This window comes from Microtus oregoni, unplaced genomic scaffold, assembly GCF_018167655.1.
Source record: "Microtus oregoni isolate MIOR12 unplaced genomic scaffold, Mior012 000054F_ref0000373, whole genome shotgun sequence".
Taxonomy (NCBI): Eukaryota; Metazoa; Chordata; class Mammalia; order Rodentia; family Cricetidae; genus Microtus; species Microtus oregoni.
In genome coordinates, this window is record NW_024543830.1 from 5,898,353 (window position 1) to 5,923,993 (window position 25,641).

The 25,641-nt window shown below is 46.7% G+C and overlaps 1 protein-coding gene across 1 annotated transcript in view; it reads left to right on the forward strand.

Moving 5' to 3' along the window:
• Notch2 (notch receptor 2) overlaps window positions 1-25,641 on the forward strand; it is a 140,665-nt gene that overhangs the window by 27,310 nt on the left and 87,714 nt on the right. Inside the window, exon 2 of the mRNA XM_041638022.1 lies at window positions 9,198-9,279. Within this exon, the coding sequence (XP_041493956.1) occupies window positions 9,198-9,279 (82 nt within the window). The remainder of the gene's footprint in view (window positions 1-9,197; window positions 9,280-25,641) is intronic.

Below are 25,641 nucleotides of genomic sequence, written 5' to 3' on the forward strand. Positions count from 1 at the left end.
TCTCACTCCAGTGTCCCCTGAGTGGCATGAATCTTAGTGCTAAACGAAGGGGATTAGGTCCCTCCTCTACGGGGTCTCTGTGTCCTTAGAAGGCTCTAATAAACTTTCATTTTGCGGGTTTTCCTTGTGCTTTGTGGGAAATTAAGGCCTTGTTTATCATCCTCTTGGTGGGAGATAGAAAATTACTGGTTTCCATCCCATGGGCAGTTCAGCTCGGCGATTCACCTAGTGGAGCAGAAATGGCTAGCGTTGCCTTAGTTCTAGCACCCGCATGCTTTCCTTCTGGAACTCGTGGGCAGAGAGGAACTACAGAAAGGAAGGTGAAGTGGGAGTAGGCCGCGGCATTCGCTCTTCCAGATCCTTCTCGCCCAGGGAATTTGTTACTTGTTCATGATGAGTGGCAGATGGAGGGGCAGCACCTTGTACAGACATTACCCTCTAATTTTAATTTAGTATTTTAGAGTTCGCATTGTCCCTTGCGGCCTTTCACGGAGCCATCCCTGGCCTCTCTAGACCTGAGGAGAACTTTTCCACGGGCTTCATAACCCTGGGGTTTCTGAGTTGACTTAGTTGTGGACTGGGGTTTGCCAGCGGTGCTCCCTGGTTGTGCGATTCCACAGCTCTCACCAGCTCAGCTTCATGCGGCTGCTGCCTCTTCTGTTGTCCTCACGCTGATATGAGTTAACTTAAATGTCCGTGTGAGGAAGTAAGTGGAGAAACTGAAAAGTAAGACTAAAGACTGAAGTGTAGCTTGTGTCCTGTGTGTCCTCTTCATGGGTACAACAATGGGGATGCAGAACACCCTGCTGGCTCCCTCTGGTGCCGGGTCCTGGACCTTGGGTGTGTGATGTGTCCCATGTGTTCCCTTCATGGGTATGACAGTGGGGATGCAGAACACCCTGCCGGCTCCCTCTGGTGCCGGGTCCTGGGCCCTGGGTGTGTGATGTGTCCCATGTGTTCCCTTCATGGGTACCATAGTGGGGATGCAGAACACCCTGCCAGCTCCCTCTGGTCCCGGGCCCTGGGCCCTGGGTGTGTGATGGTCCCGTGTGTCCTCTTCATGGGTATGACAGTGGGGATGCAGAACACCCTGCCAGCTCCCTCTGGTCCCGGGCCCTGGGCCCTGGGCCCTGGGTATGATATGCATCCACCATCTCCAATCTCAAGATTCACTTTTCTCACAGCGTGTTTCTGTGCTGGTTTGGAGTATCAGATATAGACCAGGGATTTAGGATTTTTTGAGGCTCTTGGATTTAGATGATTCTCAGTGACGTGTGCAGGAATGCAGGGGTTGAATGCCATGCATGGGTGAGTGGGGTTTGTTTGGGGCTGTGGTATAGAGTGTCTGTGACCCGGATAATCCTCTAGAAGCCATTCTCTGCAGACTTGTACACTTCAGAACACATGGCTGCATTCTGTGCCTAGTCACCATCTACACATGGGCATGGTATGATGGTGGCTCTTGTGAACAGCCTCCTTTCCCACTACACATGGGTATTTTTGAAAAAAACCACGAGGATAGACGCTGGTGAGGAAATCTGAGACTCATCTCTGGATTTTCCCTGCTTGGTTTTGGGAAGTAGCCTCAATGTTTTGCGATAGCATTTAACAATCACAGGTTTTTTTCTTTTTTAATATAACTTTGTGTCTATGCCTTTTTTTTTTTTTTGGTGAAATCTACCTCTGGATGAACAAACACTAGACATTGTCTTCTCCGTTTAAAACCACTCTGAGCAATTTAAGCTAAAAGGACACTTTGCTGCTGTTTGGGGGAGGGGAGCAAGAAAATTATATATACTTATACATTTTTTTTTCCAGTAAGGGCACTTAAAAGCTTCTGTTTAAAATTATGGGGTTTTAAAAATATTAAGTTGTGCTTACCCAAATAGTTGTTTTTTTTTTTTTTTTAAATCCTTATAATAGGGAGGGCTACTAAAAGTGCAGAAGTTGGTGGCAGGCCAACTTTGTCTTGATCAGAGGACACAGATAGAGATGGTTCAGCAGATCAGGTAGAAGATGACAGTACCAGCTCGGGCTGGCCTCTAGAGCACTTTTTGTTTAGCCTCTGGGAATGGTGCTTCTCCCTCTCTGGAGACATTAGTACAGTTGTGAGCTTTGTGGGCCCGTGAGCCTTGTGTCTGTTTTGGTTAGTGTCATTTCTTCCCTGGTGGGTATCTATACTGAGGGAATACCCCAGGGCTTCTGGGACCACGCTGGGGCTTACTGGTCAGTGGACGTGCCAGGAGCAATGACACTCGTCACCGTGAAAGGGTACAGGCTTCCTCACTTGAATTTCCTGTGTTTTTATTGTTGAGGTGTTTTAAATTTTTTTAAATTTTTTTCTTATGTGTCGGTTAGTTGTAGATTTTGCTTCTGTTCAGCTTCTTCAGTAGCTGTCCCTCCTTGGTACACATGGCTAAAAGTGCAGGGGGTTGGGTCAGAGGGACTATCATCACCCATGCAGATTTTACTTTATTTTAAAGGCTTATTTTAGTTATGTATATATTCATGTGTGTTTGTGTGTGTGTGTGTGTGTGTCTGTGTGTCTGTGTGTGCATGTGCACATGAGTGCAGGTGCTCACCAAAGCCAGAAGAGGGCGTCCTCAGATCCTCTGTTGCCCTCTCCAGGTGGCAGTGAGCCTTTCGATGTGGGTGCTAAGAAGAGCAATATGTACCCTTGGCCACCATGGCATCTCTCTAGCCCCCACTCATGCATATTTTAAGACAGGAACTTTGAAATGTGTTTTAGTTTTGCTGAGATTAGAAACGTCCTATGCTACTTTCTCAGCTTTTGTCTTGTTAAAGGCCAGGACGTTTCTGCCATCTTCCTCCGTTTATATTCCTTCTTATCCTGAACAAAGTAAAATCTGTATCAGAGTCTCATTTGGGTGTTCTCGTGCTCATGGAACATTTTACACACATGGTCCCTGAGTCTGTTCACAGGACTTTGTCTTAGATATAATGTCAAGTGAGTACTGCACGCCTCCCATGGCCAGGCACTTGGAGCCACTGCCTTTCAGGAGGAGCTTTCATGTTGGCGAGAGCATGACACAGCTGCGGGAGCTCTGGTGGAAGCAGCATCCGGGCACACAGGAGGATGGTGCTGCCTGTTGAGGAAGGCTAGCTTCCTGCTTCAGAATGCAAGTAGGGATTAGCAAAAGGAGGGAGAGGAAGGGGATCCTCTTGTATGGCGCTGGCCTGAGGAAGGAGGTTGCAGAGATGCTGTTAATAGACTGACCACGCTCTGGTTCTGTGTGGGTTTTCAAATCGTGTGTCTCATATAGTTATAGTGTAATCTCCAAGACACAAGGGCTAGAACTTAGCTGATTGATCTCATTTACTTTGGTTCACATTTGAAGTTGTTAATTTTTTTCCCCATAGTCCTGATGAGCCAAAAGCAAAGGAAAAAGGAAAAAAAACGCAATTGCATAGTAAACACATAGTGAAACACAGCCCTTTGATGAATTACATCTCCCCTGCCCCCACTCCCCCCTCACCACCAAAGGATTCAGTATTATGAGTTAGGACAAAATTTCAGTTTTTAGAATCACGAATTAATGTAGGCTTGTTAATTCATAGGGATGAATTTTTTTTTCTCACCTGAGAGACAGTCAAGAGGATTGTCCAGGAGTTGAAGGCTAGCCTGGATTCCATTGTCAGTGCCAGGCCAGCCAGGGCTAGACCGAAATACTGTTGTTTCTTTTTCCAAAGCACAGCAGGTTTCAGTTTGGGGAAAGCAGCGGGGACTGTGAACCCTCCAGCTGTCCTGTGTGGACCTGGAGTCAGCATATTTTAGGTAGGAAACAGTTCCTATTGGGTAATCTCTGTGAAGAGCGCAGAGATCCTTGACACATTATTGGAAAAATAAAAATCAATGTCTCCTCTGCTGTGTTCCTCCTTTCCTTTTAATCAAGGCTGACTCCCAGAGGAAGACAGGTACTCTACTTTGCTTCTGTTTAAATGTGACACTTGGGACCTCCTCACTTCTGTTTGTTTGGCTCTCCCCCATGGCTGACTCCCCCCTCCCCCAACCCTGCCAAAAAAATAAAGGATAAAGAAAATGTAGCGAAAGCTTTGTTGTTTGAAATTGAAGGGTGATGTGGAAAGCACTGCAAATCCCTGGTGTCTCCCTGTCTGCCCTCCGTTCTCCTATTTTGGGTAGTAATGCAAGCAGTCATTTCAGAAAGCATGGCCGAGCTCACTTGACGGCGCTCCGTTCAGAGGCCCTGTGCCAGAAGCAACAGAGGGACACGGCCAAGTCCCAGCCAGCAACCCAGACTTCATCTCTCAGATTCAGCTACTTGAAATTTGCATAAACGTTGAAGGGGAAAAAGAAGCGCCCTGTGTCACTGCTCTTCACATATTTCAGGATCTGCAGCCATTCAGGGCCTTAGAATGTTGTCTGAGGGAGCAGTGGGCGGACTCGCTGCGGGCGGAGCAAGCAGGGAGTGAGGAGAGTCATGTGAGGCAGACAACAGACAGAGGCTTATTTGAAGAGGCTACAAAGCAAGAAACAATGCCAATTTAAAACATCCTCTGTCAGAGCAGCGAGTGAAACACACTAAAGGCTGCTCAGATTACACCGTCTGGGGTACCAGACTTAATTACTCATGTTAGAGATTCTTAAAACAAAGGGAGGCTTTTAGGCCTGTGGTACGGAGCTGGCATGGCCTGAAAAGCTCTGGAGAGTCTAGGAAATTGCCATGAGGAATCCACCAAGGCTGGACACCTTTGGTCTGTCTTTAAAAAGATGAATTCCTGGCATTGGACGTGGTGAAAATCAATGACACTGACCTTGCTGATGGCAGTGTTTGTGTACAGTGGAGGCTGATAAACTTGAATGAACTTGGAGCCTAGTCTGGACTGAATGGCACCGAGGGTCTGTGCTGTTTCTTAGTTTTTTTGTGGAGAGATCTTGATGTTGGGTATCAAGAGGGTTTACCAAAGGCATCTAATAAAAGCAGGTTTTGCTGTGTTTGTATTTTTCTTAGAGTCATTTGGCTAGGCCACCTCCTCTCTGTTCTGTCTCTCACTTCCCTGGGCTGCTAGGATAGTGTGGCCAGAGACTGTTTCATTCATGGCTGATCTATCTCCACGCGGTACTGGTTGAGGGCCGTGCTCATAGTTGCTGTGGCCTTTTTGCTCATGTGTAGTGCTAGCTGTACATTTAGTGAGTCATTTCTCTTTATTGTCTTTTTAAAAGGAGAGTAGTCGGCTCTGCGTGGCTTGTCTGTTTTATTGGAGGCTGGTGCTGGCGACTGGGAGGAATTCACTCCATTTATTGGTATCACACTCCGTGTTAAACTGTGTCGTTTTCCTTTGAAGTTCACGGGCTTGAGTAGCAGCTGTGACCCTGACCAGACCTTGGTGATCTAGCCCATCCTGGCCTCCATGGCCTTTCTCCTGTGGCCATTGTTTAATCCTTGTCTCAAGACCACAATGTTCGTTTTCTCTGCCTGGGCGCTCTGCTCTGCTCAGGTGGGTCTTTCTTACCATCTGAGGACTTTGTGACCGGTTTGTGCCTCATTTCTGGATTTCGTTCTTCTAAAACCACTGTCCAAAGTGGCTTTATTTACATATTCTTTTGTCCTCTATTTTCCCCTTAAAAGAAACAGTGTTTGTGAGACAGGATCTCTTATTTGTTGACCACAGTATCCCTGACATTGGGGTGGGGCCTGCATCTGCATACCCAGTAAATGCGCTGCTCTGAGTATGAAAAGCTTGTCTCAGCTGGGCATGAGGGGCACATCCTTGATCCCAGAACTCGGGAGGCAGAGGCAGGTGGATCTCTGAGTTCAAATCCAGCTTGGTCTGCAGAGTGAGTTCCAGGACAGACAGAGCTACAGTGAGACCCTGTCTCAAAAAAACCTGAGGGGTTGGGGGGAGAAAAGAGAAGAGAAAGCCATCGCTGAGCTGTGCACTGAAAACGTGTGATACTGGAAGCTGGCTTCTAAATCTGTGTCACATTGCCAAGTGACTGAGTGATAAGTCCATCTTTTTGTTTGTTTTTGCTTTTTTTGAGACAGAGTTTCTCTGTGTAACAGCTCTGACAGTAGACCTGGCCTCGAACTCAGAGTGCTGGGACTAAAGACGTGTGCCGCCGCCGCCGCCACCACCACCACCTGGCGCTTTTGCTTTTTTTTTTTTTTTTTTTTTTTTTGTGGTGTGCGTGGACAGAAATACAACAGGATGAAAGACTGACCACAGTCTGCTCCTCTGTGCAGTTTATGAAGAAAAGCTGCCTGGAGTCCAAGGCTCCATCAGCTCTTTGATTTGATCCAACACTTCACCTTCTGACACGTGAGCTGCCTTCATATTTGCATTTAAGTTGCTAAACTGAAACAGTTGCCTGAGGTGTGGTCTCTCCCAGTCTCTGCTGTAGTGGTTTCGTTTACCAACGTTTTTATTTTTTATATGGCACATAATTACAGTATTTGCCAGAAATGGTCCGAGAATAAAGTCACGAGTCTCAAATTTTACTCTTTCTTTTGTTTATCCAAACTGCTACCACCTACATTTTCTAAGTTCTTTGGTGGTTGAATTAAATAATTTAGGAGACTTCTTGGGTTGGATACTCTGACTCAGTGCATTTGTTCTGGTTTCAAGGGTGGGGTCCCTCAGACCTGGAGCCTCACTGGGGAGCTCACTGGGGCTGGAGAGTCGGTGCGGGTGCTGATGGACTAGCCGCTGCTGATGTAACTGCAGCTTGAACACTGCGCCTTAGTAAATGTTAGACGTTCAAGGTAGCGGAATGCCGCAGATCAGCCAAGTGGCATTAATTATTAGCCCGGGAAGCCCACCTCTTTTTTTGGTCAGTAAATTGGATTGGTTCTCTAAGGCAAGGCTGTAAAGTTATTTGCTAGATTGATTGCCACATATTGACTTTGGGTTGTTTGCATTCTATGAAGCTGTCACTGTAATGATTTGCCAGGACACTTAATAGGAACAGGCTGTGATTTTTTTTTTTTTTTCCTGCCCATGGCTGAGTCATGGGTGGCTGGGTCTTTGATGCTCTCCTGGATAAATTTCTCCATGTATACAGCGTATATTTATGTATGTCTTAAAAGTTGGTGTATTTCTTATGTATTACTACCGTGCGTATGGTGTGATGTTTATGTGCTTGTGTGTGGTACATGCACATGAGTGTGAAGATGAGGGACCCTGTCTGCACATGTCAGGGTCAGAGGACTCCCTCACTGTCTTGAGTCTAGAAACTTCCTTTGCGGGGTTAGCCTGGCCACGCATGAGCTCTGGGGCGCTGCCTGTTTTTGCCCTCTCCAAGTTGAGATCACAGGCATGCACACCATGCCTGGCTTTTTGCATACGTGCTGGGGATTAAACTCAGTGCTGTAGCAAGTGCTGCCACCAACAGAGCCATCTCCCTAGCCCCTTTTATGTAGTGCCACTTACTGCTGGGCTACAGGAGACGCTTGGGGTGTTAGTCTACCAAAGATTGGTTCCTAAGTAGGGAATTGAGCCCTCTGAGGTTGTGCCTTGCCTGAAGTTGTACAGCCAGGTTCAGGAGACAGGAGGCAGGACTCGCTGCAGTTGTACAGGAGACAGGAGGCAGGACTCATGATGGCATTTACTCCTTGGGATTCTTGCAGGATACAGAGCTGAAATTTGCTCCATGCCTTCAGGGTAGCCCTGTCTGGATACAGTTTCCTTTTTATTTAAAGAGAGAGAGGAAAAAGCAATTAGAAAAAAGCCTGAAAGTCCTCACTGAAAATAATAAAAGTGTCTAAAGAGAATGAAAAAATCAGTTTGAGAACTGCGGTATGGAGGAAATAACCTGACATTAACTGTTTTAATTATAGTCGTTGCATGGAGCTTATCAGTGTGGGAAGAGGGAGCTCTCGGGCCTTACAGGGAAGTGGGATGGGGGAGAAGATCCCTCTTCCTGAGTCGCTTGCTCAGTGCACAGCCCAGTGATTGCCCCTGTCATGCCAACAGCTGTTTCAGAGAAGGGCCAGACTGAGAGGCGTAGACCTCTGACTCAGTGCTGCCCCCCATAGAGTCTGATACCCCATGAGGAAGCCACTCAACCTCTCTGGCCCTCATTGTTCAGCTCATGGTCGTCATAACAGCTGCCTAGCCATGGTAGTGGGAAGTAGCCTGTCTCTGTAGCTCAGAGCACAGTCTCTGGGTCTGCTCACCCTAAGTCAGTTTTGTGTCTGGCTCTGCCTTGCTGCTTGTGATGATGGACGGGGTGCTTACCTACTCTGTTTCCTCAGCTGCGGAACATGTGTGATGAAATGAACCACCTCCTCCCAAGGTTGTTGTCAAGACTGAATTAGTTCATCTGTGAACAGTGCTTGATAAATACTTCCAAGAGGTTTATGAACCTGTTGACTGTTAGAGTGGGTTTGTCTTGCCTTTCTAGTTGTCCTTAAGAGTTTGGTGTATATTTGGTGATGAAAATTCTAATCCTAGCCAGGCGGTGGTGGTGCACGCCTCTAATCCCAGCACTTGGGAGGCAGAGGCTGGCGGATCTCTGTGAGTTTGAGGCCAGTCTGGTTTACAAAGTGAGTTTCAGAATAGCCAGAACTAAACAGTGAAACCCTGACTCAAAAAACAAAACAAAACAAACAAACCAAAAAATAACAACAGAGAGAGAGAGAGAGAGAGAGAGAGAGAGAGAGAGAGAGAAAGAGAATTCCAATTCTAAAAGCTAAACTTCCAGGGGCTGTAAGTGTGGAGTTGGGTAAACATCTTCCTCTGCTGGCTGAAATCAGTGAAGGTTGTGGAGCGTAGATTTCCATAGATTAATTTCTCCTTTTTTCTGTGTCCCGTTGGTGGCGGGTGATGCTTCTGACTTCTTACTAAAGTGGCCTGCCTATCCAAACTTCACCTGAAGCTAAGAATCCCTTAGCATGGTTAACCACGGTCCACTCAGACCTTAACTAGTCAACGATGGGCTCTTACACACTTTTCTGAAGTGTGTCAATCCTGAAAGGCTCGTGGCCTGTTATGGTCGGTGCAGCTTTACTGTCACTGAGATGTGTGACTGCCAGACATGCTGAGTCACAGAGAGGCAGGAGGCTGTGGGATGAACGTCTGTGCTTCCATACCTGGAGCGAACGGGGACAAGTCAGGGCGGAGGTGATGTGGGAATGGTTTTCCCTTTGACCCCACTTTGGGGTCTAAGGGTCATGACTGGTGCCCGGTTTCTGATCCCGGTTTATTTTTTATTTCAGCTTTGCAGTGTCGAGGTGGTCAAGAGCCCTGTGTAAATGAGGGAACCTGTGTCACCTACCACAACGGCACCGGCTACTGCAGGTGAGTTCTCCCTCTCTGTGTCTGTCCTCTCTGCAACCGCAGGCCCCGCATGAGGTGCGCTCCAGCTGTCTCTGTTTGTAATGCTTCTGTGAATGTTGGCTCTCATTCTTCTCGTCTCTGTGGGTGGTGAGGAGGGAAGGATGTGGCTGTAAGGTAAATGGTTGGGGAGACCATCTTACTATCCTGCCTTACCATTCATCACTATGGGAGAGCTTTAGTGAGTGGCTAGTTGACGTCTCTTCTACTTTCTCTTTTATTTTTCAGCTTGACACAGCTTTAGAATCTTATTGCTAAGATGCTAGATATAATCATGTTTTTGAGTCCCACCAGGTAGAAGTCTGATTCTGCCCTCTATAAGCGTTTGTAAAATAGTCATTGGAAACTTTAATTCCCTTGTCTCAAAAGCCCTGTTCTGAAGGCAAGACTCTGGAGTGAGGGGTGTGGGAGCTTGCGGTGGGTGAGAGGCAGGTAGGTCTGTGGGCAAATCTCATGAGTTGGGAGGGACTGGACTAGAGCTTTGGGGTAACCCTTGGTTCAAGAAGATTTTTCTGCTTTTCCATTTTTGTTTGAGAAAAACCATGAGATAATTTCATAAATAGTTTCTTTTATGTATTTTTTTTTCTTAATTTTGAGACTTTGTAGCCGTGGCTGGCCTAGAACTCCCCGTGTAGACTAGGCTAAGATATGCCTGCCTCTGCTTTCCACAGCCCTCAGATTGAAGGTGTGCACCACCAAACCAAGCTGCATCTCTATTTATTTATTTATTTATTTACCTCACAAGCTTTAGTAGTAAGGTGTATCCATTCTCTTTCTACCCGAGAAAATAACATCTGTTAATATGAAATTGCTCTTTCTTTTCTCATTTCATTGTGACATCCCTACTCCCATAGAGTGGATTCTGACCCTGCCATCTAAATTCTTTAATGTTATAAGATTATTTCCCCCTGAGTCAGAAACAATTTTCTTCAACAAAGTGAAAATATTTTAAGCCGTGAGGACAGTAAAATTTAACAATAGTTTGTTTGGATTGAGACTAAGATAACATTGGAAATGAAAGATTTTATGTAACTGATTACGGCTACTAACTTGGTTTTCAGCCAGAAAAACAAAACCCACGTGGTGCATTCTCCTCTTCATGGAAGATAATAAGGGAGGGAGTTCAATACCTCAGAATTGGCCGCCACAGTCTTGTAGGCCTCTGCGGGCACCCGCTGTTCTAATGTTTGGCTCTCCAGTGGTCTTATTGGGCACATGTGACCGTGTGCTGAGCCTTTGCTCAGCAGACCCTGAAGCTACTTTTGTTGCTACTTTGTAACTGTCATTTGCTACCTTGATGAATCACAATGTCAGTGTCTGGTCTTAGGCGGAAATGAAGGCACTGTGAAAGGTCATTGGACAACTACGTTGAGAACGGATATTCTAGGATATTCTAGGGAGGCATAAACAGACATCTGTTTACCTCAGGTAAGGCACTGAAAATAGAACCAAGAACTGATGCCACCCCAGTCTGCTTGGTGAGCCAGTGAGTTCATTGGTGCGCCCTTATTGGAGCCCAGGTGGCTCAAAGGCAGCCACCCTGGTGAAAAGCCCACATGGGCTTGGTGGCGAAATCTAGAAAGCTTTATTCCTGGCCTGTCCTGCACAATTCACACAACTCGCAGGCAGCTCCACGGAGACAGTCTGCTCTCCCCACAGCTGATCCCGCTTTGGTGACCCTGGAGCAGGACCTTGTAAATTTCACTACCTTCCTTCTTACCAGCCCTGTCCTGCCTTTGCAAGGAAGTGTTTCAGTTGGGAGGACGCAGCCACATACGCTCCTTGAGTTAAGAGGACCATACATACAGAGTTCAGCACATACCGTCATTTCCATGTCTCTTATCTGTTTATCTTAACAAGATTGATTTCCCCTCTGGGAATTTTATTTGCTTTGTGTTACGTTGGCCTGGTAGAGAGGCCAGCTAGTTGGATGTAATTGGACTTAGTGACTTACGCAGAGGAATTCCACAAAGGTTATAAATGCTGGCCTGTGTGTGTTCTCACATGAGAGAGGAGGCTTCAGGGAGAACAGACTCTGAGTGCTGGAAAGGACACTAAGTAAAGGTTGCTTTAGGGAGAGGCAGTTTCGACAATGGCTAACCTCAGACATGAAGCATGACTAAAGAGGCATTGTTGTCCTCAGCTGCAGAAAGAAACCCCCGCATGAAGATGTGCAGGGTGGAAGGAGAGCAGCCTGGGGCTAGGTGTGGTGGACACTTTCCGTCCCAGCACTTGGGAGGCAGAGCCGGCTGATCTTTGCTGGTTCAGGATCAGCTTGGTGTACCAGCCAGCAATACATAGTGAGACCTTGGTCTGTAAAAGCAGTCCAATTTCCGTCCCCAAAAACTTGTTGGTTGTTGATAGGATGGACTTGTGGGGTATAGTTTTGGGGGTGTCCCTCAGATGATCTTTCAGTTCTACTGTGAAGGAAATTAGATTGGGTAAGGAGTAAGAGAGAAAATTGGCAGAGCCACCCCTTTGGAGACCAGCAAGAACAACCCGACAGGGAAAAGCGGGGTTCCTTCACCAGCGGGTAAAGCGTGTCCTCAGGAGGGGGGCGGTGGGCATGAGTGAGCCCCGGAGAGTGAACAGTAGCACAGAGGCTGCACACGCTGCTCCCACATGCTGTACTGACCTGCTTGGACTCCTAAGCATCGCTGAGTAAACTTGGTGTGTGCTCACACACTTCTCTGCAGCCCGTTACCACCCTTCCGCCCAGGACTCACACGGCAGTGAGTGAGTGTTCCAATACTTAAAGGGTTATGAAAATTCTGCCAGGCATGCGGGGCATGTGATTGTCTTTTACTCCTGAGGTTGCTTAGTGGATTAAGAAAACAAAGTTGAAGCCAAGTTTCTTTTGTGGGGAGTAGGGTGGGAATTGGGAGAAAAATGTTTTAACGTGGAAGGTATTCCAGAACCTGTTAAGGTGGCATTATGCTGCTGATTCAGCTAAAACCTAATGATTGTTTATAGAACTCATAGAAACCCTCGATAAGAGCACATTGACAGATGAGGATAAGTGCTTCCAAAGACGGCTTTTGTGCATAGCTCACTGTTCTTTTTCTTCTTCTCACTGCTAGGAGCCCAAGGACCCTGTCAGATTGTGGTGCCAGGCAAGGGGAGCCTGTGCAATCTTGCATAAAACTCAATTACTGCTGCTAAATAGTTGCTGTCAGCCCTTAATAAAGTCCTCTCACTCCGAACGTTAAGACATTTTATTCTCCCCCTGTCCTACTGGGAGGTGTAAATATATGATTAAGTTTGGATGTAATTAATCACTTTCGAGATGTTTGTTTCAGGCTTTCAAGTATAAACCACCTCAAATCCCATTTTGATTAAAAATCATGGGCAGCTCATGTTCCCTAGGATGCTGGGTGTCGGCGAGGTTCTGAACTACCCAGTCCACAAATATTTACTATAAGGACATATTTATTAGAATTAAAGTCCTCAGCTGTTGATCGGAATGTCTGGGTTGCCAGGGGCTAAGCTCTGTCTGCTGTTTCTTGTCTTGACTGTGGGTTCAGTTTTGCTCTTCTTCACACTTACTTGGCTTTTAAAGGACCGGTGGACACCATGGACGATGCATTTGGAGTGTTGCTCCCAGTGTTGTGGGAGCGAGTACATTGATGCTGATCAGGCTTGGTCTCAGGCTCTGTGAGGTAGTCTGCTGGGATATGGCCCACATTTCCAAGATGCTACCCTTTAGAGGACCACTGGGAAGTGTGAGGGACTGACCAAGCCTGGGATGTTTTTACCAAGTCCCTCTTCTTTGGCAAGGCTTGAATTCTGCCCATCCAGTCTTTGCAGTCAGCCGACTCTCTCTTGGGTCCTGTGTTCTCATCTTCTGATGTGGGAAGTCCTTCTGTATATGTGTTGCTTTTATTGGCTAATGAATAAAACTGTTTCAGCCAATGACTTAGCAGAGTAAAGCCAAGTGGGCAATTTGAGCAGATATATATATGGTGGAGTCAAAGAGAGGTCGTGAGCTGCCAAAGGAGACAGATGCCAGAAACTTAATAGTAGGCCAGACCCTCGTATTAACATAGGTTAATAGAAATGGGTTAATTTAAGATGTAAGAGCTAGCTAGGAATATGCCCATGCTATTGACCAAACAGTGTTGTAATTAATATAGTTTTGTGTGATTATTCAGGTCTGGGCGGCCAGTAAACAAAGTGCAGTCCTTGCTTACAGTCTTCTGCACAATCAGAAACCATTGAAGGATTACACAGCTATGTCCATACTTTGAGTTCCTCCTTCCAGGAGTCCATCTTTTCCAGAGTTTTGTCTTTCAAATTCCATTGACCTCCATAGGTCCTGATGCCCTTCACCTCGTTCTCCACTGGAAAGAGTTCACCGCCTGCTTGCTTTTTTTTTTTTTTTTTTTTTTTTTTTTTTTTTTTTTTGTAGCACTGCCTGAGCTGGAGAGCAGCAGCTTGCAGAGTTAAATGTGGGTGTCCCGCTGTTTGCTTCCTTCCCCTCTCAAGTCCTACTTCCCTGTAGTTTCTGCTGGTGCCTTTTCTCTTTCATCCTGAGTTTATAATTGTTACGAACAGATAAGATAGTTTCTCTGATTCCATTATTGCTGTTAGTATTAAGAATGCAAATTGGAATCGTAAAGGGTTCTTCATTATTCCCTCTCTTGGAGGAGGTATCTAGCGCAGTGTGGAAAAAGAAGGCAATGCTAGTTATAAAGCCACACAGTTGCAGAGGTTCCTGTGCTTTCTCCTGGGAATCTCCAGTTTGTATTTAAAAATTACGTTTTAAAGTGCATTGTGATGGATGCAAAATGTTATAAAATACAAGCTTATGTCACATTTTATCCAAACCTTGTCTGCTAGCTTTAATAAACATTAGCAACTAAGTATTTTCTTTGCCAGGATTAGAGTGATGTTGGTGGTCCAGGCATCTGAAATCCATCCAAGAAAACTGGGCCGGTTGCCTTCATTGTCCTCTTAACAAATTTTGGTATCACAGCGGAGATCAGAGGCACTGGACTCCCTCAGAACTCAACACATGATGGAGGCTGGGTCCCCAGTGCTTGCGCCTCTGCCGTGGTGGTGGTTTCCAAAGGGTGTGTTCTGAAGTCATAGCTGACTCAGCATTAGTCCCTTTCATCACCTTTATTAGTGATTCACTGCTGTGAAGGGGACTGATGATCAGAGCTGGGGAACGGACTGTTCCCCACCTAATCGCTTGCTTTCCTGCCAAGCGGGCCCTGCCAGCCTGGCTGCTTCGTGTTGGTTGTCCTAGTCAGCAGAGCATCTTGTATGTATACATTCTCTGGAAGGTGATAGCAGAGCCAGCTGTACTTCTGAAAGTCTTAACATTTTCCCCCTACAATCTCTTTAGCATCTTTTAAACATTAAATGAAGTGTGGTATCCTTGGTTTATTAAAATCCTTTTGGGGCTGGTGAGATGGCTCAGTGGTTAAGAGCACTGACTGCTCCTCCAGAGGACCCGGGTTCAATTCCCAGCACCCACATGGCAGCTCACAGCTGTCTGTAGCTCCAGTTCAAGAGAATCTGACATCGTTATACCAATGTGCATGAAATAAAATTGTTGGTTTTTTTTTTAAAAAAAAAAATCTTTTCACAGGGAAGTAATTTTTTCCTTTTCTCTTTGTCTTGGTGTGGTATTTAAGAATAATTAACTCAAGAGTTACTTATTGTGGGCTGGAGAGATGGCTCAGTGGTTAGGAGCACCGCTTCTCTTGCAGAGCAGCCAGGTTTGGTTCCCAGCACCCACATGGTGGCTCACAACCACCCTTCCCTGACCTCTGAGGCCAGCAGGCATGCAGGTGGTGCACAGACATACATAGCGGCAAAACACCCATACAGGTAGAGAGTAACATTGTAGCCTGCCTGTGGGTACCATTGGTGGTAGCACACAACACCCCAAGTCTTCTGTAGTAGTTGTGATTAACTGATTCTGATACATTGCTTCATACTTCTTTGGAGGGTCCTCCAGCTGTTACCAGTTCCCTGGGCTGGATGGCTTAAAGCGTTCAGAGTGGGCCCTGCAAGGCGGTGTTAAGTCAGGGGAATAACTGATTGCAGTGAGCTCTGTTCGGAGCTCAGCATGAGCAGCAGAGTGGGGGGTGAGACGAGGGAGGCACAGCCTCGGGTGTGGAATCTAAAGCACTGCCGGGAAACCCAGTCATCAAGATCAGTGAGACCCCAATGCCATGTTTCAGAGTATCAAAATTAATGCGAAATGGTGAAAACTCTCAAAATTCTACGTAAAGAGATTAGCAATACTGATAACTACATTTGCCCCGGGCCCCAGTGTGGTTCAGCCTGGCACTTGTGAGTAGATTAAGTCTTGGAAGCGTCCTCCCTGGTAACATGCTGTGAACATAGATTTCTATGCCAGATAGACTCAAGTTTGAGCTCCTTCCTGCTAGCGATCAGATCTTTGGCAGTGTACCGACTGCGGTGATAGCTGAGCCTTGTTCTAGACCAGGTTCTGACTTCACTGAAATACATGATGTGGAGTGCTTGCTTTATCCGTCAGTATGGATACTCAGAGAGTTTAAATAATTCCCCAGGATCTTAAAACTTTTTTGAAATACTGACTCTAAATGAGCACTTGGAAAATGTGCTGTTGTTTTGTGTTTCAGCTTACCTATCAATAAAATGGGAGAAAATTGCATATTAAAGTGAAAGATCAAGCAATACCTCCTAAAAAGGAAGTACAAAACATTGGGAGATATAGGACTACTAGAATATGATTGAAAAGCTCTACTTCTCTTAATTAAAATCTATTTATTTATTTAGTGTGTGGGCATGCATGTTGAGGTCAGAGGTCAGCTGGAGTCAGTTCTCCCCGATCATGTGGATTCCAGGGCTTAAACTCAGGTGGTCAGGCTTGTCCGCAAGCAACTTTATCTTCTGTGCCTTCTTGCTGGCTTCTTAGTTTCTGTTTTGAGAGTAGAAACCGTGGTATTAGGTAGGCCTGGGCATCTCACCCATCTGCCACTGGCTTCTAGCTACCTGAAGTTACATAGGTCAGCCTTGGCCAAAGCGTTTCTGCCATTATGTAGATGAAGAGATGGGGGCTGGAAAATAGTGTTTGTGGATGTGCTTTTCAGTAGAGAAAATTAGATTAAAAAACCTGAGACCTCTCCACTTCCTGGTCTTCTGCAGCTGTGGCATTGAGATGGGTCAAATCCAGTGGCTGCTGAGATGTTGCCGCCAACACAAAGTGTAGTGACTTACCCACGTCCGTGTGTCTAACAGTGCCATTGCGGACTGAGTCTTCCTTACACTGTCCTTTCAGACGCCTTTACTGTGTGTGTGTGTGTGTGTGTGTGTGTGGAGTCTTGAGCACCGGTTTCTCATCAGTGCACAGTAGCAGGCTCCCCGTGCTCTTTCCAAGTCCTCTTTATGCCTTAAGCTGGAGCCATAAGTGCCGTTGTTTGGTGAAGTAGAAGGCCATTCGTAGGCTCAGCCTGAATCCTTCTGCCTGTCTTGGATAACTGCCAATAAATTAAATGAATTAATTTTGGCTCACAAAGCTGGCATTAATAGATGGGAGTTTAGCTCAGCTTCTTTGAGCACAGTCTCCAGGTTGACCCTAATCCTGTGAGAAGCTGCTATTGTTGAGTCATAGCTTGTCAGCGCCATCAGTTTGTGTAGGAATTCTTTATCCCCTCACTTACCTTCCCCTGGAAGCAGAATGAGAAATGTTTCTCTTTCTAGAGAAGCTTAATTAAAATTCTTCGTTTTAGTTTTACCTATATCCGCCCTTCATCAAAATTCAATGAAAATAGAATTATGAAGAGATTTCCAAGCTTTGATAAAATAGCATAAATATGTGGGCATGATAGACCCTTCTCCGCAGTGCTCAGGAGTTAGAATTCCCAGGAATGAAGCTGGAGTCTCGGTCCCCCTTGTCACATGTGTGTATATCCATGTATGCGTGTGCACGTGCACATGTATTAGGAGACTGTGTTTTTTCCATATTTGTGTAATTCGAGTTCTGTTTCACATCGATCTCAACGCAAGGGAAATTAAAATTTCTGTTTGATTTCCCTACATTTTCTGGATCTTATTTATTCGCTGTTAGTGACCTTCCTGAAGACGCAGTCATCTGGGTCAAAGTTCCTCGGATGGGAAATCGGGCTTCCCTTTCTGTTCAGTACTTCTGTTTAATGTGTTCCTCTCAGAAACAGTCCCCACGGTCTTTACGAAGGTCTTTAGGAAGGAGGAGAGGAGGCGAGGACAGTGGTGATGGTGGCGTCGCTCAGTGAATACAGAATCACAACCTTCCATCCCATTTCCCCTCCTGTATGAAGAGAAAGTTCAGGACAACATAGTCTGGCTTGGGATCTAAGCGGTACACGAAGCCCTTAATCTCCATCTCCTGACTCTCCAAACTTCTCAACATCTCTGTCTCCCCAATAGGATGACAAGGATTCAGGGGACTGCCACCAGCCATGGCCTAGGTGTAGACGTCGTGGATGAGGAAGCCAGAGGCAGCTTAGGCCTTCACTATTGGGTATTTTGAATAGACCAGAAAGCCCCAAATTTGTCTCCATCTTGGTTGCTTTTTTTTTTTTTTTTCTGTCTGAATTGTAGTTCTTGTAGCATTTTACAAAACCAGTGTGTGGATCAGTCTGGTTTCTCGTGACAGCTAAGTGGTTTGGACAAACACTTCATTAGCACGTGTTATCTCAAACGTGTGGGGATGGAATGCCTAGCCTGAGCGGCTGGGGGAAGAGAGGACAGCTGACACCCTTCTTCCCTTAGACTTTCTGGCTATGTGTTGACTCATCGTGTGGCCAGACAGAGTAGCCAGGTAGGCTTGTGGCCACATTATGCAAGAAACTCAGAGTCCAAGAACCTCACAAGCCAAGAAAAAGAATGGGTTTGGATGAGGGAGTGGTACGGAAACAGAGACAGTGGCCGTGGGCAGTTTCCACAGCTGCGCAGTACAGACTCTCAGCTTAGAATTCAGGTATCTCATGGTTGTATCTCTTCTGTCCAGCACCCCACTGGCCAGGTTAGACTCACTTTAGGGATCCAAGTAAGCAAGTATCTGTTAGCCAAGCCTTTGGTTACCCCAAATTAGCTCATATTCCTTACTGCCCGTTTCCTCTAATTATACAGTACATATCCAAACCCTCAATTATCCAGAATAAACCAAGATGCCTGCTCCGTGTGGAAAGCATTTGATGCCGGTTATGATTTTCTTGCCTAGATTTTGGCAATGCCTTGGTCATTTACTCTCCTGGCCCTTTAAGATTTTGAAACCCGGGTGCTTGTGTAAGTCAGGCTCGTCTCCGTGAGGAATTTCTTCACTGGGCAGCTTGCCCTTTCGAAACCTTAGTCATTCTGAGCAGTACCCAAGGAGCCTCCTTGTCTTTATCTTTCTGCCATAGTCCTATTTGTATATAATATTTGTGGTGTCTGACTCTCAGTCTCGTATTGCTGAAACTCACGTCTGTGAAGGCCCGGGTCGCTCTTTAGGAACGGACAGCACTTGGTTACTAATGAGAAGGTGACTCATTTCCTTCCAGGCAAAGGCTGGTACTGCTGTCAGAGCTCATGGATGTCTCCACGGCACAGCTCAGTGGTGGGATTTGCATACACCATCTCAACTGTGTTGTTTGGTTTATGAGACGGGGTCTCTCTACATAGCCCTGGCTGTCCTGGCACGCACGGAGAGCCACCTGCTTCTGCCTCCCTGGATTAAAGGTGTGCGCCGCCACCCCTGCCTCCTTCTCATTTTATAGGAATTAGTGACAAGTCATGAACTGGGGGAGTGAGCAGGAGAGGCCTTTATATGGGTCACAGAGATGCCTGAAAAACAAGTTCTGGAGAAAGGTCCTACATAGATTTACCTAATGGTCGATTCCCCATGAGGTTAAATGCAGTATTCTCTTCCCCCACCACTGTCTCTCATACACGTCAGTCATTTCAATGCCCTGTGATATTTACCTGTAAAGCCTGAAGTGTCTGCCATCATCTGTGCCGAAGAAAGGAGGCTGCTGCGCTGGCCCGGCTTGGGGAAGATGCCGACTCCTAGAAAGGGACAGAGGTCCTTTGGGCTCTGGATTTCTTGTTAGTGCCCATAGTGTTTGAATACGTTGTCAGTTCTCTTTCACTTGATTTTGGCCTCCTATGCTCTCCTGGGAGGGCTTAGCTCCAAGTGAGACCTGAGCAAGAATTCATTTACACAAGCATGCTGGGCCCATTGCCAGGATAGTTGGGCACCTGGAGGGGTGTGAGAAAAAGAGGAGCATGGGCATGATCTTGCCCAAGGAGCAGGACTTGGAGTACTGTAGTAGCCTGGTTATAGTGGGGCAGCAGCCAAGAAGTACCCCACCCCACCCCTACCCCCAACACTGACACAGCGAGCAGCATCCTTGGGTAAAAATGCTGCGGGAGTTAAGATGTCCATACTGAGGTCATCACACTTGGGAGGAGGTTAAAGGGACCTTAGGATGCACCTGCCTCCCCACGCACCGTACGTGAAGAGCCGAGGCAGACTGCAGCTGAGTGAATTACTCTGTGTTGCATCACTGGCTAGAATATAGACAGGGTTGGGCTATTTCTCTTGACCCCATTCGGCGAACTGGATGTCCCGCCTATTCTTTTTCTTCAGGGTAACAACCCTTTAAGACCGGATGTGGGCAGACATGTATTACCATGAGAAACAGACGGAAAGGAGAGGTTTTGTGGAGCGGTTTGTGAGAGTAAGAATGTTAGTACGGTTTAACATTTTAAACTTTGGTGAGTCTAAGTATCATCGGTAGCTGTCCTGTAGCTCCACGGTGTGGACATAACTGAGGGGACTGTGGAATTTCAGAGTAAGAGCTGTTTATTTCTGTTATTGTTGGGGTGTTTGCCCATGTGTGTGCCCACATGCATGCTTGGGGCTCCTAGAAGGCCAGAAGAGGGCATCAGGTGTCCTGGAACTGAGTTACAGACAGTAGTGAGCTGCCCTGTGAGTTCTGGGAACTGAATTCTGGTCCTCTGCAAGAGCAGCCAGTGCTTGTCACCTTTGATCCCTCTGTCCAGAACCAAGCATCTTGTTTTAACATCCAGGAAGATTGAGGATCGGGAGTAAAGAGATTTGTTCAGGATTACATGTCTACCTGCAGAGCCAGGGCTGGTCCAGATGAATGGGCTGTGGGCATCAGCTTTGCCAGAAAGATCTGTGGCAGTCTTGAAGCCCTAGGCAGGACATTTTAAAAACTATGTGCAAATTGCACTTTAATATTCATTCAGATAGAGGACAAACTCCTAATTGTTGGACACACAGCATTGTACATTTACACGCATTCATCTGTATGGCAGACTTGGATTGTGTGTGCATACATGCATGCATGTACCTGTGCATGTACCCATGTCCTCAATGCTGCCGGACAGTGTTTTCAGTGGAGCACTGAAGAGAATATGGGCAGCTCTGTAGTAGCCCTGCCCTGGCTCAGCCTAATCATGAAGCAGCGAGATGCTGTGGGACCCGAGCTGTAGCATGTTGCTGTTTCTGCCGTAGTTTGGCCTTGTCTATGCTTGTATTTGCGCTCTGTCTTGAAGCACAGATTCAGCCTGGGCCTCTTCAGATTTTGGGGTCTTCTGTGCTTGTTACCACCACCCCTGAAAATGTTTCCCCATGTGCTTTTACCTTTGCTTTGGGTAAAATGGAGTGCTTTTAGCATGTCTGTTTGATGGTTAGTTTCTGTAATATGAAAGGCCACAAGCCACTGTAAAATCTCAGATAGGTTTTACTCACAAGAATTGATCCTCCGCCTCCCCCCCTCCGATTAGGCCATGGTCCTATTTTAAAAGATGTAGTGACGGATAGATGCCACGTTAGGGTTAGACACCATAATTTTTTTTTATTTTCTTCAGTATTTACATTTTTGGAGTTGGCATCTAATCTGGAGTCTTGCTCTTGTCAAGTGCTCTACCCCAAAGCTATTACCCAGCCTTCATCTTTGGTTTTATCATGCAGAGGGTGGCAGCCCACAGCGGTGCTCCTCAGACCATTGGGCTGTCCTTCTGAAATTAAACTGGCCTGGTTTCTACAGTCCTGTCCTGTTTTTCTCCTTCTCCTCCTTTTGCTGTGGCCTTGGGAGTTAAACCAATGGCTTCTCACACGGGAACCAAGTGCTCTACCAACTGAGTTTATCTCTATCAAAAATGGCCGTATTTGTAGAAAACAAGAGTTAACCCAAACTGCAGGCAAGTGTTTTGTCTTTATGATATCAGTGCTGTCCTGCCCTCAGAGCAAGTGCCCGCAGACTCCCTTAGAGGGCGAGATAGCTTTAGGCCCAGAGTCAAGCCGTGTCACCTTGTATGGCCCTTTAAAACGGCACCAATGTAGAGCCTGCGCGGATGATACGAACAGATAGTGGTTCCCCCGTGGACAAGTGTGTGCCAACCCCCTTTAGGGCATAAGAGCCACTCTGAAGTTCCTGTTTTCCCAAGAGAACTGGCAGATGCCAGAAGAGCCGTTTTTCTGATGTTTGCTTGTTTTAATGTGCAGATGAAGTTCTTGAAGCAGATGAGATGAGTTACAACAGAAATCACACTTGGTCCCTCTGGGCAGCTTTTGATCGGTGGCAGTTTTCTAAGTATATGGTCTGCGCTGGGTTATGGCAGGGTCAGAACAGAGATGCTCCTAAAATAACAAGGGACACAATTCAAAGAAGTAAAAATCACACATTTTTCTTTGACAAATAATTGTCCTCCTTACCATCAGAGTGACGAGTGTCAGCTGATAAAACACCACGGAAGTTATCCTTTGTGTGGACAGGTTCGGGGGATGGCTGCTGTGATGGTGATGACTTCAGTAATCAAATTTTTTCTTAAAAGTGTCTTGAGATGCTTATAGGTGAGCCTGGCCCAACCCCAGAAGCAGAGCTGGTGCTGGCTGGTGCCTGCTTCTGATGCCGTGTGAGCTTCTCGTACAGGCACTGCCAGCATTAGCTGTGTGTGAAAGTCGGGTTTGTGTGCAGCACTTGTCTCCCTGTGACTTCTGGGTAATTTCATATTTTTGAGGAAATTGTGATCTAAAGAAATCTACTCCATATGGGATTGGATGGCTCTGAATAGGCTTGGGTGTGTGAAGGTTAAGGGGTCGATACTCTGTGTATCAAGAATTTTAATTAGTTTAAAAATCCTTTAGGTAAATAGCTCAACCCAGTGGCTCCCAAACTTTCAGTGTAATTGAAGTCTAGAGTCTTTAAGTTGTTAAGATTCTGTGGACCCTTGCGTTTTGCCCTTTGGCATCTGTTAAGAATGTGCGCGCTAAACAGTTGAATGACTTCCATATGCTGGTCACTGTGTTTGGCACATGGAGTACAGCAGAGAATAATTCTTGTCTATTAGGGAAGGTAAATAATTATAGTAAAGGTTAATGCAATGTGTCAGAATTATGGGAGCATAAAGTGGGGATGTCCCTTCCCACCCTTCCCTTCCCTTTTCTTTCCCCCGTCTTCCTTCTTCCCCTTCCTGTAGCATTTCCTCCTCCCTTCTTCTCTTCCTCCTTTTCTTCTTTTGGGGAGTAGGGACAGGGGCTGATTGCCTGCGCCTCCCAAGTGCAATCATAGGCTGCACAGGCCACCCTGCTGGGTCGGAAATAACATTTAAGCTGGGCTTGAAGCAATGTTAGGGCATGGCTGCAACCGGGGTGTGGAGATAATGGGGCTGCGGATGGTGTGTGCACAGGCCTGGCATGAACAGTGGTGGACTGTAGCATGCTGTTTGAACTGGAAGAAGGCGAGTCCAGAGAAAGTACCGAGCATGAAGAGAAGCTGTCTTGAGGCAGTTGTTTGAAGACCATGCATCAGGCATTCAGGAATGTTCCCAGAGGTTGGGAATGATGCCCCACGTTTGAGGCTGACTCCATCAGCAATCCTGCAAAAGACCCAGATAGACTGGTGGGACTCACGACAGCAACTTGGATACCTTCAAATGTGGACCAGATATGACTTAGTGGAGCAGAGAGTGCTTTGGCAGTGCGTCAGGGTCCCAGACCCTTGCATGCTTCCGCAGCACAGAGCTTCGAACTTAGCCCTCTTCTCTCGCTCGTCTTGTCTCTCACAGTGAGGGCGCCTTCTGTAACTCTGACCAGAGTGTGTCGTGTTTTAATCACACACGGATATTTTCTCAGGGTCCAGGGCGCATGGTAAAGGACCCATATGTGCAGGAAGATAAAGGGCAAGCCACCTTCTGTTATAGCAGCGACGCGAGCCTCAGCGCTGTTTGAATGTCCCCCGTCCCATCTTTCAGAAAGCTGTGGAAGAGCATGAACGCCCAGCTCGGCCTCAGCGCTCTGATAGATGAGCTTGGACTGTCAGCCGGATGATAAGGACACTCGCAGAGTTGCTCTGTAAATAAAGCATGGCTTGCCATTGCCTTGCTCCTGAGTCAGTCTGAAGGCGCAGAGGAGCAGCGCTGCGAATGAGCGCCTCCGAGGCCCTGCCTCTTCAGCCTCTTCAGTTTGGATTTATTAGAATCAGCCTGTTTATTGCTTTATTCAGATGAGGGGGTGGAAAAACCTGAACACATGTGAACCAGCGAGGTGGGGCTCCAAGAGACAGTCCCCAGCCTCCCAGCTCCCCTTCCAGGTTTTTTCCTGTGGGAAACTTTTTAATTTGGAAGCATTCAGCTAATGTGGGAATCAAGATTAACATTTTCTGAAATACTTGTACAAGAAAGGCAGAAATGTGCTGTCCAGGAAGCAGATTTACATAGCAGAAAAATGCCTGCCCCACAGTGTTTGGTCGTCTTTGTGTATTTGATCTATATATATATATATATATATATCTGTGTGTGTCTGTGTCTGTGTCTGTGTAGGGTTGATTATATACTCATTTTTGTGTCCTTTACTTCAAACTGAGACGGCCCTGGAAAGCATGTTTTACGCCCACACCGATACCTCTCCCTTCCTCCTGAGTAAGGTATACTGTTTCCCTTTCTTTTTTCTTCATTTCCCGTTCTCTTTTGGGGAGTAGCAGCAGGGGATGAGTGGGAGTGGGGATGGCGGGAAGATGTGAACATGATAGGTGACTTCCATTTTCTCCTTTTTTACCAGGAAGTTAACCGTAAGTCTGTGCTTTCAAACAAGTCAGCACTGAGCACAGCCCGGTTATTTTCCTTTGCACAGAGTCCCAGAATTAAGAGGATGATGGTCTAGTGAGACATGGGGCCCAAGTTCTTGGGATGAGGGACACACCGCCGTTAGCCAGTGGCCGGGGCTCTTGAGTGCGGCTGAGACATTTAGACTCTGTTGTGCTTTGAGCCTGCATGCTTTGGGGCACCTACATGTTTTCAGCCTGGCTTTGGGAATTGAACGTTAAATAGAACTTTCACTGGTTACTGCCATCTTCGGCTGTTAGCAATTACTTTTTATCTATTTTAACAGGGGGAACGGGAACCGGGTAGGGGAGGGTGATGGTGGCAGGGAACCTGGCTGGGGGAAACAGGCTAGGGGTGGGTGGTGGTGGCGGTGGCAGGAAACCTGGCTGGCATCGTGGCCACAGGAAAGAACAGACTGACTTGGAGCCCTTCAAACTGTAGATCTTTGTTGCTGACCGATGCTTAATTTAGTTTGTGGGTTCTCTTAGCCCCCCCACCCCCTTTACCTTAACGACAGCCCCCCCACCCCAGCTCAGCAGAGGCAGGCTCCACTGCAGAGTGGATGGCTGAGGGGCCCAGAGCAAGAAGAAAGTGGGTTGAAAGCTGAGTTCTGTTGAAAGAATTTGCTGCTGGAAACTCGCCCAGAGGGAGTCAAGAGGCGCTTTAATGGGGAACAGCTGCACTGCCATGGACTCACAGGAGAAGCACCCCTCCCCCCACATTCTGTACAGTTCTTGAAAACTCATGATTTTGAAATTGCTGTTGTGTGAAGTACACCCCTCTTTCTTGTGTGTGCTGGGGTTTTGCTTTGTTGTTGCTTTTAATGACCAAATCCTCACCAAAAAATTAAAATAAAACCCCTCAAAACAAAACCAAAATGAACTTCAGTAAAGCCTGGGTAGATTTGGGGCTCACCCTGCTGCTAGAACATTTGGTGGGGAAAATGGGGTGAGCGGACACTGGGGTTTAGTTGAAAAGGAGGTTTATTTCCTCCTCAGACTTCAGTCGTTTCGGTGCTGACAAAGCTGCTCATTGCTTTTGGCTTTTTGCTGGATGGGTGGCTATTCACTTGGGAGACGTGGAAGGGGACATTTCTCTGCCCTGTATTACTAGGGAGACAACCCGAGCTGCAGCCGTTCATGTCCTCCGCTCCATGTGAGAGGTAGGGTTCGGCTGGCTGTTTCAGGCAGGGCAGCTGTAAAAGTGAACTTTAACCTTTCGGATGGAGTCTTT